This window comes from Neovison vison, chromosome 14 (genome assembly GCF_020171115.1).
Source record: "Neovison vison isolate M4711 chromosome 14, ASM_NN_V1, whole genome shotgun sequence".
In the NCBI taxonomy this organism is placed as follows: domain Eukaryota; kingdom Metazoa; phylum Chordata; class Mammalia; order Carnivora; family Mustelidae; genus Neogale; species Neogale vison.
The window spans coordinates 40,084,090-40,100,448 of record NC_058104.1 but is presented as its reverse complement, the minus strand read 5'-3'; the positions used below and the strand labels follow the sequence as shown (position 1 = coordinate 40,100,448).

At 54.8% G+C, this 16,359-nt stretch overlaps 2 protein-coding genes across 3 annotated transcripts; both read left to right on the top strand.

Moving 5' to 3' along the window:
- Nucleotides 1-7,617: 7,617 nt before the first annotated feature.
- On the top strand, nt 7,618-9,710 carry VKORC1 (vitamin K epoxide reductase complex subunit 1). Of its 2 annotated transcripts, XM_044233428.1 has the most exons (3): nt 7,620-7,857; nt 8,639-8,748; nt 9,251-9,710. In XM_044233428.1, exons 1-3 carry the CDS (start codon nt 7,685-7,687, stop codon nt 9,457-9,459), a joined length of 492 nt encoding a protein of 163 aa, XP_044089363.1. In that variant the 5' UTR covers nt 7,620-7,684; the 3' UTR covers nt 9,460-9,710. The 2 variants fall into 2 exon arrangements, with proteins under 2 accessions (XP_044089364.1, XP_044089363.1); XM_044233429.1 differs by lacking the exon at nt 8,639-8,748 and having other exon boundaries at nt 7,618-7,857; nt 9,251-9,356.
- Nucleotides 9,711-11,288: 1,578 nt separating this feature from the next.
- Nucleotides 11,289-16,348, top strand: PRSS53 (serine protease 53). The gene is made up of 11 exons (XM_044233598.1): nt 11,289-11,346; nt 12,240-12,260; nt 12,349-12,511; nt 12,844-13,109; nt 13,239-13,393; nt 13,551-13,770; nt 14,542-14,692; nt 14,777-15,021; nt 15,100-15,245; nt 15,458-15,674; nt 15,949-16,348. The coding sequence occupies exons 1-11, from the start codon at nt 11,289-11,291 to the stop codon at nt 15,966-15,968; spliced, it is 1,662 nt and encodes a 553-aa protein (XP_044089533.1). The 3' UTR covers nt 15,969-16,348.
- The last annotated feature ends 11 nt before the right edge of the window (nt 16,349-16,359 follow it).

Genomic DNA, 16,359 nt, shown 5'->3' with positions numbered 1-16,359 from the left:
TCTCTGGATTTCCCCTGCGCCCCTCATCCGCACACCACTCCCACCCTCTCTTGTCCAGCTTCCCGGCAAAATCCTGGAGCGCGGCCACGAGGCCTCTGAGCTCTGGGGGCAGGCACGGCCGCAGCCGGTGGCAGGAGGAGCGGGAAGGCTGGCTCCGGCGGGGAGGACAGCACGCGCAGAGCGGGAAGGGCTCGGAGCGCCTGCAGTGCGCCAGGGTCGGCGCTCACGCGGCCGCGGCGTGTCCCGGGGAGGCGGGAGGCGTCTGGGCAGGACTTCACCCCGTTCCACCCGGCGGGCGGGGCCCCCTGCGCGGCCTGAGCTCGTTGCTGACCCCTGGCGGCGGCGGGTGGACACGCACCCGGGCGTCTCCTAACCCTCGCACCCAGTCCGCCCCTGCGGGGCACTCTTGGATGAGTCGCGTGTTGTATTAATTTAATCTTCATAGCAGCCCTATGAGGCAGCAACTGTTATTATCATTTTACGGAACGATTAAAGACGTGTCCCGCTCTTTCCTCTCCGTCCTCACCCCCCCACGCGATGGCTCCAGCCACACTGTCCTCCAGCCACACTGTCCTCCCTGTTGCTCCCTAAGCAAAGCAGGTTCGCTCTGCCTCGCCGCCTCGCACCGGCTGCTCCCTCTGCCTGGAGCGCCCTTCCCTCGAGGCCCACACAGCGGACTCCTCCTTCAAGCCTTCGCCCAAGTGTCCGCAGAGTGAAGCCCGCCCTGAGCTATTTAAACGTGCGGTCACCTCCATTCCCGTCTCTCTCCCGCTTTTATTTTATTTGTAGCATTTGTCACCAACAAGATCCTATGTACTTTATGTATTGATTGTGCACTTTTTCATCTTTTTTAAAGGATTTACTTATTTATTTGTTTGAGAGATTGGGGGAGGGGCAGAAGGAGAAGGAGAGAGAGAATCTCAGGCAGACTGAGCATGGAGCCCGGAGCCCGGAGCCCTGAGCCCTGAGCCCCACCCTGGGGCTCCATCCCATGACCCTGAGGTCATGACCTGAGCCCAAATCAAAAGGCGGATGCTCAATCAACTGAACCTCCCAGGTGCCCCTTTTATCTTCTCTTCTAAAATATAAGACCAGGTGTGCCTGGGTGGTTCAACTGGTTAAGCATCTGACTTCCGCTCAGGTCATGATCCCAGGGTCCTAGAATTGAGCCCCGTGTGGGGCTTCCCACCCAGTAGGGAGCCTGCTTCTCTCTGCCCCTCTCCCACTTGTGCTCGCTCTTTCTCGCAGATCACATTTTAATAAAATAAAATGTAACACCAGAGTATGAATATTTGTCTGCTTTCCTGATTTATCCCAAGCTCCTAACACAATCTCTGGCACATAACATGGGCTCCATAAACATTTGTTAAATAATGTTCTCCTGAAGGATTTTGATAGATTCCTGCCTCAAGTTGAGATCTTTTATCCATCTCGAGTTTATCTTTGTGTATGGTGTAAGTGAAGAGTCAAGTTTCATTCTTCTATACATAGCTGTCCAATTTTCTCAGCACCGTTTATTGAAGAGACTGTCTTTTTTCCACTGGATATTTTTTCCTGCGTTGTGGAAAATTATTTGACCATAGATTTGAGGGTCCATATCTGGGCTCTCTACTCTGCTCTACTGGTCTATGTGTCTGTTTTTGTGTCAGTACCGCACTGTCTTGGTGATCACAGCTTTGTAGTAAAGCTTGGAATCGGGCAACATGATGTCCCCGGTTTTGTTTTTCTTTTGGAACCTTTCCTTAGCAATTCAGAGTCTCTTCTGGTTCCATACAAATTTTAGAATTGTTTGTTCCAGCTCTTTGAAAAATGCTGGTGGAATTTTGATCAGGATGGCATTGAAAGTATAGATTGCTCTAGGCAGTATAGACATTTTAACAGTGTTTATTCCTCCAATCCGTGAGCATGGAGTGCTTTTCCATCTTTTTCTGTCTTCTTCAATTTCTTTTATGAGTATTCTGTAGTTCCTTGAGTACAGATCCTTTATCTCTTTGGTTAGGTTTATTCCAAGGTATCTTGTGGTTCTTGGTGCTATAGTAAATGAAATCTTTTCTCGAATTTCCCTTTCTATATTTTTCTTGTTAGTGCATAAGAAAGCAACTGATTTCTGTACATTGATATTGTATCCTGCCACATTACTGAATTGCGGTATGAGTTCTGATAGTTTGGGGGTGGAGTCTTTGGGGTTTTCCTTGTAAAGTGTCATGTCATCTGCAAAGAGAAAGAGTTTAACTTCTTCTTTGCCAATTTGAATATCTTTTATTTCTTTTTGTTGTCTGATTGCTGTTGCTAGGACTTCTACTACTACTTTGAACAACAGTGGTGAGAGTGGGCATCCTTGTCGTATTCCTGATCTCAAAGGAAATGCTTGTCAGTTTTTCCCCTGTTGAGAATGATATTTGCTGTGGGCTTCTCATACGTAGATTTTATACAGTTGAAGAATGTTCCCTCTATCCCTGTACTTTGAAGCGTTTTAATCAGGAATGGATGCTGTATCTTGTCAAATGCTTGTTCTGCAGTAATTGAGAGAATGATGTGGTTCTTCTCTCTTCTCTTATTGATTTGTTCTATCACATTGATTGATTTTGCGAATGTTGAACCACCCTTGCATCTCAGGGATAAATCCCACCTGGTCATGGTGGATAATCTTTTTAATGTGCTGTTGGATCCTATTAGCTAGGATCTTGTTGAGAATCTTGGCATCCATATTCATCAGGAATATTGATCTGAAATTCCCCTTTTTGTTGGGGTCTTTGCCTGGCTTGGGGATCAGGGTAATGCTGGCTTCATAGATAGAGTCTGGAAGTTTTCCTTCTCTTTCTTTCTTTCTTTCTTTCTTTTTTTTTTTGAAACAGCTTCAGGAGAATAGGTATTATTTCTTCTTTGAATGTTTAGTAGAATTCCCCAGGGAATCTGTCAGGTCCTGGGCTCTTGTTTTTTTGGAGGTTTTTGATCACCGCTTCAATCTCGTTGCTAGATATTGGTCTATTCAGGTTTTCAATTTCTTCCTGATTCAGTTGGAAGTTTATAGGTTTCCAGGAATGCATATATTTCTTCTAGGTTGCTTAACTTATTGGCATATAACTGTTGATAATAATTTCTGATGATTGTTTCTATTTCCTTGGTGTTGGTTGTGATCTCTCCCTTTGCATTCATAATCTTATGAATTTGGGTTCTCTCTCTCTCTCTCTCTTCTTTTGAATTGGTTTGGCCAGTGGCTTATCGATCTTACTGATTCTGTCAAAGAACCAGCTTCTAGTTTCGTTGATGTGTTCTACTGTATCTCTAGTTTCTAACTCATTGATCTCTGCTCTAATCTTGATTATTTCCCTTCTTGTGCATGGGGTTGGCTTAATTTGTTGTTTGTTTTCACTTTTGAAAGAATCACTTTGATTGTGATGCGGAGAATCAGTCTGTGGATGAGGGACAAGGGTACCTGGGAGACCAGTGAGGAGACTACTGCATTTATCTGGGTAGGAGGTGAAGGTAGCCTGGACCTGGGTAGTGGTCTGCATAGATTACAGGGATTGAGAGGGTGGAGGAGTGGCTTGGGTGGTCGGGAAAGCCCGAGGAGGAACAGGTTTGGGGAAGTTTAAGGAACTCCTTTTGGGACGCCTGGCATTGCATCTGAATGGCCTGGGAGGCATCCAGGCGGTGATGTCCAAGAGGTGATCCTACAATGCGGTTTGGAACCAGGAGAAAGAGCTAGGCTTAGGGCAGAGATTGGAAGCTGTGACCTGGAGGGAGTAAGACAAGACAGAGGAGAAAATAATGCCTTCCCATGTGGCAGTTTGTATTTCCAGAAATGGTCCACCCCACATGAACTTAGAATATGACTTTGACACTTCTCAAATCAAGAGATGGAGTCCTACGTTCCTCCCCTTGGAACAGAGGAGGCTTGTGTGACAGTGGAAGAGATACATGCGACTTTTAAAAAAATTTTTATTTTTAAGTGATCTCTATGCTCAACATAGGGCTCAAACTTACAACCCCAAGATCAAGAGTCACATTCTCCACCAACTGAGCTGGGGCACTATCATGTAACTTTTAAAGCTACATCATAAGAGATGATACAGCTTCCCCCTCGCTCCCTGAAGCACTTGTCCTAGAATCCAGAGCTGCCTTGCTAAGCAAGCAGTCTGGCTGTCCAGTATTCATCATCTATGGCTGTGTAGCAGATTACTCCCAGAGCATCGCAGGGCTCAAAACAATAAATCTTTGGTATCTCACAGTTTCTTTGGGTCAGGGATCTGGAAGCAGCTAAGCTAGGTGGTTCTGGCTCAGGATTTCTCACGAAGTTCCAGTCAAGACGTTGACTAAAACTACAGGCATCTAAAGGCTTGACTGGTGCTGGAGAATCCAATTCCATGGTGGCTCTCCCACATGCCTAACAAGGTCATGCTGGTTGTTGCAAAAAGCCTCAGTTCCTTACTAAGTGGTCCATTCCCTAGGGCTGCCTGAGTGTCCTCATAACATCGCTACTGGCTTCACACAGAGCCAGTGATCTAAGAAGGAGCAAGATGGAAGCCACAATATCTTTATGACTTACCCATGAACGTGACACACCATAATTTCTGGACTAGCTTATGGGCCCAGGTTGGCCCCTATCTAGTGTGGAAAGAGACTACACAATGAATGATACGAATACTAGAAAACGGAAATCATTTAGGACAATTTTGAAAGCTGACTATTGTAGCCTGGAGACTGCCATGCTGTGAGAAAGCCCAGACTAGTCCCTACAGAGAGACTACATGGATCCTGAGACTACAAGAGAAAGAGAAAGAATCACTAGGTTAGCCCTCAGCTACTTCAATCTCCCATTGTTCCAGCATTAGCCATCACTGGACTGCAACTATGGGACCCAGGATTCTGAACCAAAATTCTCTTCCCTTCTGGTATTCACACCACTCTGCAGTATCTTCCAGCACTGCCTAGGGCTGATGTGACCCCGCAGGAAACTGGAGACAAGACATGGGACTAAGGCTGCCATAACAAATTACCACAAATTTAGTGGCTTAAAGCAACATAAATCTATTCTCTTATAGTTCTGCAGTTCAGAAGCCCGACAAGGCTCTCACTGGGCTAAAATCAAGATCTCAGTAGTTCCTTTCCAGACACTTTGGGGCAGAATCCACTTCCTTGCCTTTTCCTTCTTCTAGAGGCCGCCCAGCACTCCTCAGTTCATGGCTTCCTTCTTCCATCTTCAAAGCCAGCAACACTGCATTCTCTCTGTACCTTCCTGCCATAGGCACACCTCCCTCTGACTCTCTTCTGCGGCTGCTTCTCATTTTCCCCCTGCCCCTTTTCACTTCTAAGTGATTATATTGGTTACACAGGATAATCTGTTTCAAAGCCAGCAGATTCATAACCCTAATTCCATCTGCAGTCGTAATTCCTGTTTGCCACGGAAACTCACACATGCCTAGGTCGCTGGGATTAAACACGGGCATATTTGGGAGCCATTATTCTGGGGACCATGCTGCCGGAAAGAATGGGTTTGAGAAGGAGCATGCACAGAGAGAGGAGCCAGAAGGAGAGTGAAATATCACAGAATCCAGAGAAAAAGAGCTCCTGTGCAGGAGTGACTGCCGTTGTTGGGGTCAAGCATGATAAGAACTCAAAGTTACCCATTGGAGGGGCACCTAGATGGCGCAGGAGGAGAAGCATGTGACTCTTAACGTCAGGGTCCTGAGTTTGAGCCCGACATTGGGTGTAGAGAATTCTCTCTCTCTCTTTCTCTCTCTCCATCCCCCCCCAACACATACATACATACTCATTGGATTTAGCATTGTGGTGACTGTAAGGGCCTGCCCCTCCCAGAGGAACTTGATGTGGACCCCGGATGTAGGGGCGGGGCAGGCCAGGTGGAGATGTCCAATCGGTGGGGCGCGTGTATATCCACTAGGGTGAATTGAGATCTGATTGGCCACCCGTGTAGAGGCGGGGCTCAACCAACCGCATAAAGGTTGCTGTGCGAGGCTGGCAGGAGAGTAGAAGAGGAGAGGAGAGCTGTGACCGGGCGGAAGGAAGAGTCAGCGGAGTGGAGGAGCTGTAACACCTCTTGCAAGCCCTGACACCTGCAGCCACTAGAGGCCAGCGGTCCTGAGGCGCCAGCATCCCTGAGATGCCAACGGCCCCTAGATGCCAGCAGCCTTGCCGCAAAATGCCTCGCCGCCCTGAGCCACGAGCGGCCCTGTCCGCAGCGGTAGCTTCTTCTGGGTGGCAGCCTTGTCAGAGTGGCATCGTGGGGAGCAGAGTCTGTCATCCGGGTTGTCCTCCTTGTCATCGTCGCTGTCACTGTTGCCTCTTCGTCGTCGGGAGCAGCCTTGCCCGGGAAGCGGTCTTGTCCAGAACGGCCTCTTCTTGGGAGCGGCCTTGTCCGGGGAGCAACCTCATCGAGCAGCGGCCTTGTCTTGGGAGTGGCCTCGTCTTGGAGCGGCCTCGTCTGGAGTGACCTTCTTGGAAGTGACCTTGTCGGGATCATCGTCCCCGCCTTTTCGTAAGAGGTAGCTCTGACCCGGTCAGTTTGATTCTTGATGCTCGGCGCGAAATAAAGTTTTGCTTGACCTTCGCTTTGTATCAGTCTCGTTCCTTTGATCAAGGACCCTAACAGTGACATCAGCCATTAGTTGTCAGGGGAGTATTTGGGGGCAGGATCTAGCTTAGGTGTGCTGGGCAGTAAGGAAGAAGTGAGAAAGTACATGCTGGAATTGTAAAATCTTCCCCAAAACTTGATTGGGAAGGGAAATTTGTTACTGTTTCTAAAATGGGGAAAGAGAAGCGACTTTCAATGCAGATGAGAAGGCAGGAGAGGTAGGAGAGCCGGGTCATCAGTAGAGGTGATGTCTGGGAGGGAAACAGCGCAGCTAGCCCACGGATGGCTTGGAAAAGAGGGGCTGTGGGGTTGATCCAGACTCAGGTGTTTGCCAGGCTGGCGCCAGGACGGGAGAGAGGTTAGGATAATGTCAAGCGTGTGGCGTGCTAATGGAGCTGGGAACTTTTTAATTTTAATTTATTTTTTAAATTTCTTTCCAGTGTTCCAGGATTCACTGTTCATGCACCATACTCAGTGTGGAGCTGGGAATTTAAGGGCAAGGGGGTGGAGAGACAGACAGAGACGGGGTGGGGGTGGGGGTGGGGGCTGGCCTGCAGGCGGCGCTGACGAGATAGAAGGGAAAAGCTGAGCAAGATAGGACGATTGGAGATACAGAGTCCTAATAGTATCCGAAATAATAATTTCAGTGAAAATGCTGGGTTTTGATCGGATCGCAGATTCTCTGGGTTCCCTGGTCCGCCGGTCCCTAATCCCCGGATGTTCCAAAGTGTAGAACAGAGCTTGGCACGGTTAGCCACATTAATATAATTTTAAAACTCGGAGACTTCATTTCCCTCAAGGCATTGCGGCCACTCCGACTACAACTCCCATGATGCCCGGCAGGCCGCGCGCTCCCGCCATTCCCCCTGTCCCTAATCTGGTTTTCCCAGCCTCCCTCCCCGGTTTCCTCCCTGGCCACGGCACGCCCATCAAAGCCGCAGGGACGACCAATGGGATCAGGGAGTGCGAGGCCAGGAAGGCCAATCGCCCGGTCGGAGGGGCGGGAGAAGGCGTGGCCACATCCTGTCCCGCCCCCGGCGCCGTGGCTGGCTCCCCGCGGGCTAGGGCCTCCGGGCGGGATCGGAGGACATGGGCGCTCCCTGGGGGAACCCCGGATGGGCGCGGCTGGCGCTGTGCCTCGCGGGTCTGGGGCTCTCTCTCTACGCGCTGCACGTGAAGGCGGCGCGCGCCCGGGACCGGGATTACCGCGCGCTCTGCGACGTGGGCGCGGCCATCAGCTGTTCGCGCGTCTTCTCCTCCAGGTGCGCTCGGGAGCGGAAGGCTGGCGGGGCCGGGCCGCTCGTGCGGGGCCGGGCTGCTCGTGCGGGGCCGGGTTGCCGGCGGCTTCTGGAGTTTGGGCTCGGACGCTTGGGGGCGGGGCTGCTCGAGGGGCCGTCGCCTGGGGAGACTGGGTTCCGAGAGAGGAGTGTGGGGCCTCGGGCTGGGGCCGGGTGGTGCGGACAGTGCTGGGCGCTGCGGTGGTTCTGGCGAGTGGCACGGAGATCCGGACGCCAAGGAATAACGGTAACCACGTAGAAGGGGGAATGGGTTAGCGTATGGGGGCCGGTGATGGGCGGGGGTCTTGAGGACGGCCGTGACTCGGGTAAAGTGGCCAGCTCTGACTGTGCTTGAGGGCCTGGGGTGGACAGCGTACGGAAGAGGGGAGTGGGCGGGAAGGGAGCTGGAGATTAGAGGTCCGGGGCGCAGAGATTCTGCACCTCATTCCCAGGAAAGCAAGGTCAACCGGCCTACCTACCTGGCCATCTTAAGAATTAACTGAAGGCCTAGGATGAAAAGAGGGGCATATGGTGGAGCCATGGCCAGCCCTGGCCTGGGGCTAGGGGAACACAGGGGCGGGGACATGGAATCCCGACGTAGCCAAAGGGAGGGTAGCCAGGAGTTCATCGACCCTTGGACTCAGGAGGGCGTGGGGGAGGGAAGGGGAAGTACAACCTAGGTGGCTTTTTGGAAATCACCCCTCCAGACAGGTCAGGGCCGAGGCACTGGATTGCCACTCCTAACCAGGGTCCTGCCCTCCACCAGGTGGGGCCGGGGCTTCGGGCTGGTGGAACATGTGCTCGGCCAGGACAGCATCCTCAATCAATCCAATAGCATATTCGGTTGCATCTTCTACACTTTACAGCTGTTGTTAGGTGAGTGACCCCGCCCCTTCCCTGCAGGCTCCACCTCTTCCTGATAGGCCCCTCCCCCTTGGCCCGCCCAGCCCCATCCCTCGCCAACTCCGCGACCCCGACAGCCTAGAGCCCGACGCACATCTGTGAGCCCCCTGGAGGGGGCAGGAACTACCAAGTCTTTCACTTGGTTAAGGTCCTCTCAGAGCCAGAAGGGCCCTTAAAGACCTCCTAGGACTCACTCCTCTTCGTGGGAAAGACTCAGGAGTTACTCTCGGGGGGGACTCCAAGGCCGGCATCTCTTTCATCACATGCAGAGCTCAACAGGGACATTCACCATTTGGTTTCTAGGGCTCAATGAACAAATAGGAGAACCAAGGCCTTGGTGAGGCCCATCAGAGTCTCTCATTTTAGAGACTCTTCCCAAGCAGATCCTGAGGTCTGGGTGGTACCCTGAAGTCAAGGCAGTGTTCTAGAGATGGCCAGTCCCTGAAGCCCTGCCTGAGCCTTGTCTGCCTTGCAGGTTGCCTCCGGGCCCGCTGGGCATCTATCCTGCTGGTGCTGAGTTCCCTGGTGTCTCTTGTCGGTTCTGTCTACCTGGCCTGGATCCTGTTCTTCGTACTCTATGATTTCTGCATCGTTTGCATCACTACCTATGCCATCAATGTGGGCCTGGTGGTGCTCAGCTTCCGGAAGTTCCGGGAACCGCAGGGCAAGGTCAAGGGGCACTGAGCCCTCACCCAAGCCAGGCTGACGTCACGCTCTGCCTTGGCATGGGAGCCTTGCCTAGGGGGCCCATGTCTGGGTCCTTAGAAGAGTCTGCAGCCTGACCCCACCATACTCCCACACAGGACAATGGACCAAATGTGCCACATTCTTTCCTCCACGCCAGTGCCTCTGGCTCTGTCCCCAAGGGCTGGGTTCCAAAGCTCCTGCCATTGCCCAAGAAGGGAAGGTTCTGAGCAATAAAATTTCTTAAATGATCTGGCTAAGTCTGAGCCATCTGTCTGTGAGGGACCCTAGTGTTGGGGCCCCCCCGTCTTGTCTCCTCTGGATTGGAAGCAAATGAGTCAGAGGGAGAGTGTAGGGCATGCCTGGAAAGGATGGTTGGTCCCTTCTCCAGTGTACGGAGTTGGTAAGACTTGGGGCGCCATCGGCCCCACCCCCAAAAAACAGGCTGGCAGCTTGTCCTTGCTGCCCAACGGGAGGGTTTCTCTTCTAGCAAGGGCAAACCTACCCTTCTATTTCTGTGCGTGCTCGCCAGGAAGTGCTTCCTGTGGTCCAGCCTTCACCCTCAAGCTGCCTTATCTACCACCCCAAGCCAGTCTTGGCCACCCTGAGGACCAGGAACACATTTTGAGTATTTGTGTCTTAGTTTTCCTAATATGCACTAAACACCTATCCACATGCTAAGCACTGCATAAGAGCATGACATATTCTGGGTGACTCAGTGGGTTAAGGCCTCTGCCTTCAGCTCGGGTCATGGTCTCAGGATCCTGGGATCGAGCCCCGAGTCGGGCTCTCTGCTCAGCGGGGAGCCTGCTTCCTCCTCTCTCTCTGCCTGCCTCTCTACTTGTGATCTCTGTCTATGAAATAAATAAAAATCTTTTTTAAAAAAGAACATGACATATGTTAACTCCTCTAACCCTTACGTATCCAGTTGTACGAGGTAAATGTTCTTACCCTATCTTGATGAGGAAACTGTGATACAGAGAAGGTAAGTAATTTACCTAAGAGCACACAGCTGGCACCAGGGAAGGGGTTAAGGGCCCCTGGGGATTCAGATCCACTGGGGCTGTCTGGCTCATGTCTGCCCTTACCACAGCTGCCTGTGTTGGGGGTCAGGATTCCTGAGTAGTTTGGGCTGGCCTGAGTTAGAAGTGGGAGGAGAAAACGGGTGCCCCCTGAGTGTTCCTCCTTCCCAACTGAGTCTTCCATCACCTGCCAGAAGGGTGGGCGCGTCTGTAACCTTGGTCCCTAGGGAGGTGGCAGAGAGGTTTTGGGATTTGTCAGCCTCACTGCAGCGAGTGGCAGAGAGTCCTGGGCCTGCACACCCGGCCTCTGAAGCAAGGTGGGAGAAGGTACGGGAGACCCATCTGCTCGTGGGCCTGGGGAGAGCTAGGGAAGCCGAAACATCCTGACCTGGGAGGCTCTGCCCAGTGCGCCTCCCAGTTCCCAGTTCCCCGTTCCCCGTTCCCAGAGGACAGCCTCCACGCTGGGAGCAAGTCTTCTCTGTGTCAGACTCTGGCCCAAGCATTTTCACTTTCAGCAATTCTGAGTCCACAGGCAGGCTACTTGTCCAAGGTCACTTAGGCAATAACTGGGGGAATGAGGATTTGAACCCATGCAGTCTGGCCATGGTGGAGCCCCCGGAGGGGTGGTGAAGAGCCCAGGATAACGTAGTCACAGCCGCAGAGCTCGGAGCTGCAGGCTCCCTTCAGCCGGAGTAAAAGCAAGGACGCCAGACTCTTAGCCAGCCGGGGGCGGAGCAGAGGCGGAGCTCGGGAGACCCAGGTGGCCTCCGAAAACCCAGCAGAGGCGGCAGAGTGCCCTGGAGCAGCATGCAGCAGAGCTGGGGGCCAGCACTGCTCATCCTGGCAGCAGTGGTCCTCGTGGAGGGTGAGCCACCGCGGGTGAGCGGGCAGGGGAGTGGTGTGGCGGGCCCCCCCGCTGTCCCAGCAGGCTTGCAGCTCGGGGGGGTGTGAGGGTGCGAGTCCGTGGGGCGATAGTTAGCCGGTGCTGGTGTGACCACGTCTGCCTGTGGAGCAGCCGCCTACATAGAACAGGTGGGATTTTCCTGGGCCAGATGAGGGTCTGTGTCTGCTGTCGCTGTGCCTGTGCGTGTACCCTGGGCCCCCTCTGCCTCTCTACTTCTCTACTTCCAGAATGACCTTCAGCAGGTTCTGGGAGCCCTCTGGCTCTCTGTCCTCATCTCTCTGTCCTGTCCCTCCTGGCCTCTCCTGGCCCAGAGGCCGATGTGCCTGTGATGGGAAAGAGGCAGGGCAGGGGATCCTTTGGTAGAGTTTCTGGCGGATTCTGGAAAGGTGGGGGGACTCTGAGTCGTCAGAACAGGGGTGGGGCGAGTCTCCATCTCCTGGCGCCCTCCCCAACTTGGACATGATGTCTGCCTCTAATCCTTCCTCTTAGGCATCACGGCTGAGGGCACAATTAAGCTAATGCTCTCCACATACGCAGGCCGCCTCTCTGACTCAGTGGCGGGGGCTGGAGTTGGGGGTTCTGAAGCCTGGAGGGCTGAACCCTGGCCCTCCTTCACGGGCCTAGGAGTGCTGAGCACAGCTGAAGGAGGAGAATTAATTACTGAGTGTAAGCTCTGAATAGGTTCCAATAAAAGCTGTTTCCTGACCTCATATATTTTCATTCTGGGAGAGGCTGGTAAGGTAGCTACACAGTCATAAGCAAGGATCCAGGGCCAGTCCCCCAAAACGTCTGCCTTCCACCAAGGCTGGGCCGGGCAGGTAAGGTTCCCTCGTCTCACCCGTGTCTCTTCGCAGGTCTTCAAGCAGCTCGGCCCGGTAAGCTCTGGGGACATGGGCTCAGGCCTGTGGGGAGGGCAGGACAGGGGCCTTCTGTCAGTCTGACCTACCCCCCTCCCCTTTACAGTTTGTGGGCAGCGTGGCCCTGGCCCCCCTGAGCCTCAGGAGGGCATCACAGTACCTGGCGAGTGGCCATGGCAAGCGAGTGTGAGGCGACGAGGGGTCCACCTCTGCAGCGGGACCCTGGTGGCAGATTCCTGGGTGCTCACTGCTGCTCACTGCTTTGAAAAGTGAGTCCTGGCTGGGGTCAAGCAGTTTCTGGCCTTTGGGGGCCTGGGTGCTATGTCCCCAAACTCCATAAAACTGACCCACGCTGTGCCCCTAGAGGAACACGGTGCCATGTCCTGAGAACAGGCCATGTGCTAGGCACACATTATCAGGTTAATCTGCACCTTTCATGCTGGAAGGCTTATAAGCAAGCAAATGGAGGGTGGGCAAGGGAAGGACCCGGCTTAAGGCTCCGGGCTGACTTCTGTCCGTCCGTCACCTACCCGTGCTGTCTCTCATGGTGTCACTGTCCCCTCTTGTGTTCAGTGCCCCAGCTTTGTCCCTCCCCTTCCAGGGCAGCAATGACAGAACTGAACTCCTGGTCAGTTGTCCTGGGTTCTCTGCAACGTGAGGGGCTGAGCCCAGGGGCCGAGGCGGTGGGGGTGACAGCTCTGCAGCTGCCGAGGGCCTATAACCACTACAGCCAGGGCTCCGACCTGGCCCTGCTGCGGCTCGCCCGGCCCGCGGCCCGCACACCCCTCTGCCTGCCCCAGCCCACCCATCGCTTTCCTTTCGGGACCTCCTGCTGGGCCACAGGCTGGGATCAGGACACCAGTGGTGGTAAGTGCCGGCCCGGCCTGAAGCCCAGAGGGGCACTGTGCTTGCGCCCCAGGGTCACACAGCCTCAGCTGCCAACCGTCCCTCTGCGCCATCTCCCTTGCTCCCCACCAAGCCCCTTTCTTCTGCCAGCTCCCAGGACTCTGCGGAATCTGCGCCTGCGTCTAATCAGCCGCCCTACCTGTAACTGTCTCTACAACCGGCTGCACCAGCGGCTGCTGGCCAGCCCAGCTCGACCTGGGATGCTGTGTGGGGGTGCCCAGCCTGGGGTGCAGGGTCCCTGTCAGGTCTGATGGGGGAGATGAGGGAGGGGAAGAGAAGGGGAAGGGGCCTAGCCCCGGGCTCGGTACTCAGTTCCTAAGGACAGGTCGTGCCACTGTTAGAGGGGGTCTGCCTGTGGCTGGGGCGCAAGTGTCCACCCTTGACTCCCTTGCCTGGCTCCAGGGAGATTCTGGGGGCCCCGTGCTGTGCCGTGAGCCTGATGGACACTGGGTTCAGGCTGGGATCATCAGCTTTGCATCAAGCTGTGCCCAAGAAGACACCCCTGTGCTGCTGACCAGCACGGCTGCTCACAGCTCCTGGCTGCGCGCTCGAGCTCAGGGGGCAGCCTTCCTGTCCCAGAACCCGGGGACCCCGGAGATCAGCGACGAGGACAGCTGTGTAGGTATGAGCGAGGGGCGTCAGGAGTGGGACAGGTGGGGACAACTGGGCCTGGCTAAGGGCCCCAGGGGAGCAGATAGAAGCACCGTGAGCCAGTTTCAGCTCAGAACAGAGAACTGGGACAAGGCATTCACACACTGTCAGGGGCGAATTAGGTGGCTTTTAAGAGCCCTTTCAGCCCTTAAGAGAGGAACAGCCCTCCTGAGGGCTCAGAGGCATACACACCTAAGACCTCTGTGCATTCGGAGCTTAGGTAAGAAGAGGGACCTGAGGTCTGACTGAAGGTTGGGGGAGTAAGCTCCAAGTTTCTAAGCAGGGACCCAGGAAGACGGGACAGGGCAGGGCTCCCACTCAAAATTTACCATGACCCTGGGATGCCAGGCTGACTAACATGCAAAAGAGTTCCTAGGGCGGAAGCTGTGTCTTGATGGGGAGAGAACTACTAGGGAGCCAGGAATTCTGGGGCCAGTCCAAGCCCTGGGGGTGCAGACGGGGGATGGGAGGAGGATGAGCTCGGCCGCTCCCACTAGACCATCAGGGTTTAAAAGCTTGGGCCCTGGCTTTTGAGTCTCAAGTTGGCTCCTGCAGGTGGTTACTGAGTTCGAAAGTCACTTAACCTCGCGGGGACTTGGTTACTTTGGTAACGAGGGTAACAACATCCAGCTTCAAAGAATGTTGCGAGGATCTGGTGGTTAGTGGGAAGTGCTTTGCACAGGGCCAGACACGCAGTGAGCACTTAGCGAGAAGCCAGGTGAGGTCATCCCATCTGTTCCAGCCTGTGGATCCTTGAGGAGAGGGGGGCCCCAGGCAGGAGCCCCCTCCCCGTGGCCCTGGGACGCCAGGCTGATGCACCAGGGGAAGCTGGCCTGTGGGGGAGCCCTGGTGTCGGAGGAGGTCGTGCTGACGGCTGCCCACTGCTTCATTGGGTGAGCCCGGTCTCTCTTGCCTTCGTGCCCCTTGCCCTTGCCCTTGCCCTGCCCCCCGTGGCTGTCAATGCTGCCTCTGCTCAGGCGCCAGACCCCAGAAGAGTGGAGCGTCGGGCTGGGGTCCGGACTGGAGGAGCGGAGCCTGAAGCAGCTCACCCTGCATGGGGCCTACACCCACCCAGAGGGGGGCTACGACGTGGCTCTCCTGTTGCTGGCCCAACCCGTGACACTGGGCCCCAGCCTTCGGCCGCTCTGCCTGCCCTATTCTGACCACCACCTGCCTGATGGGGCACGCGGATGGGTCCTGGGGCTGCCCCGCCCAGAAACAGGTACGTAGGACGGGCGGCCAGCCGCTGTCCATCCAGCCTAGAGGCCGCTGGGCAGCTGCTCTTGTCCCTGCCCTGCAGGCACCAGCTCCCCTCGGACGGTGCCTGTGACCCTCTTGGGACCCAGGGCCTGCAGCCGGCTGCGTACAACTCTTGGGAGCAACAGTGTCCCCATTCTGCCAGGCATGGTGTGTTCCAGTGTCGTGGGTGAGCCACCCCACTGCGAGGTAAGCCCCGGTCCCCCAAACCTTACCCCCCAGAGGGCTGACATCTTTATCCTCTAATTCATGAACGAACCTTAGCCAGGCTTGGCCTCCAGACTTGCCTCTCCCTCGAAATTGGGTCTTTCTGCAGACTAGCTCCCAAACGGCGAGAGCCTCAGCCCCCCCAGTTGCCTAGGGAGAAGAGAAAGTCACCCCTGTCACCTGACCCCTGACAGGGCCTGTCTGGGACGCCACTGGTGCACGAGGTGAGGGGCACATGGTTCCTGGCTGGGCTACACAGCTTTGGCGATGCCTGCCAGGGCCCCGCGAGGCCTGCAGTGTTCGTGGCGCTTCCCGCCTACGAGAACTGGGTCAGCAGCGTGGACTGGCGGGTCTACTTTGCGGAGGAGCCGGAGCCCGAGACGGAGACTGGAAGCTGCTCGGCCAACACGAGTATGTGGCCCTAGGGCCTCTCTGCTGACCCTTCTCTCTCTAGATGCGTGCTCTCTCCACCCGGGGAGAGATCAGTTCTGGCCCACCTCGAGCTGCCCTGGGTGGGGTCATGGGCATAACACTGGTTCTTCATCACTGTGCCTTGCAGCAGGCCTCCCAACTTCTTCAAACCTGCATTTTCTTATCTGTCCTGGGACTTAAGTAGTACCTTCCAGGGAGGGAGGGAGAGTATTGCAGAGGAGGTCAACCCTACCCTCCTTCCTCTTTCTGACAGGCAAACCAGCTGGCTGTTGACAGGGATGCTGCTACAGACACAGTCAGACAATTTCCGAGTCACCACCGACGTCCCTCTCCTGGAGTCCCTGCCTGCACATGATTCCAGGCACCGGGGCAGGCCCACCAGTCCAGTGGGCTCAGGGCTGGAGCCCTCCTGGACCGGCGGCTGCCCTCACTCCCAACCCCTGCAGGACAGGGAGATGTCACCTGCGGGATGCTCCCCGACACACTCAGCTCTGCTGTCTGGCGCAGGCGTCCCCAGCCTTCCCTATTCTTCAGACCCAGATAGGATCACACCAGTCACTTACTTTGAAAATTCGAGGTTTTTTTTTGGGGGGGGGGGCAATTTTCCTTTTTTTTTTTCTAAACTTAAATAAATTGTTACAAAATAGACTTTAGAAAATAAGTT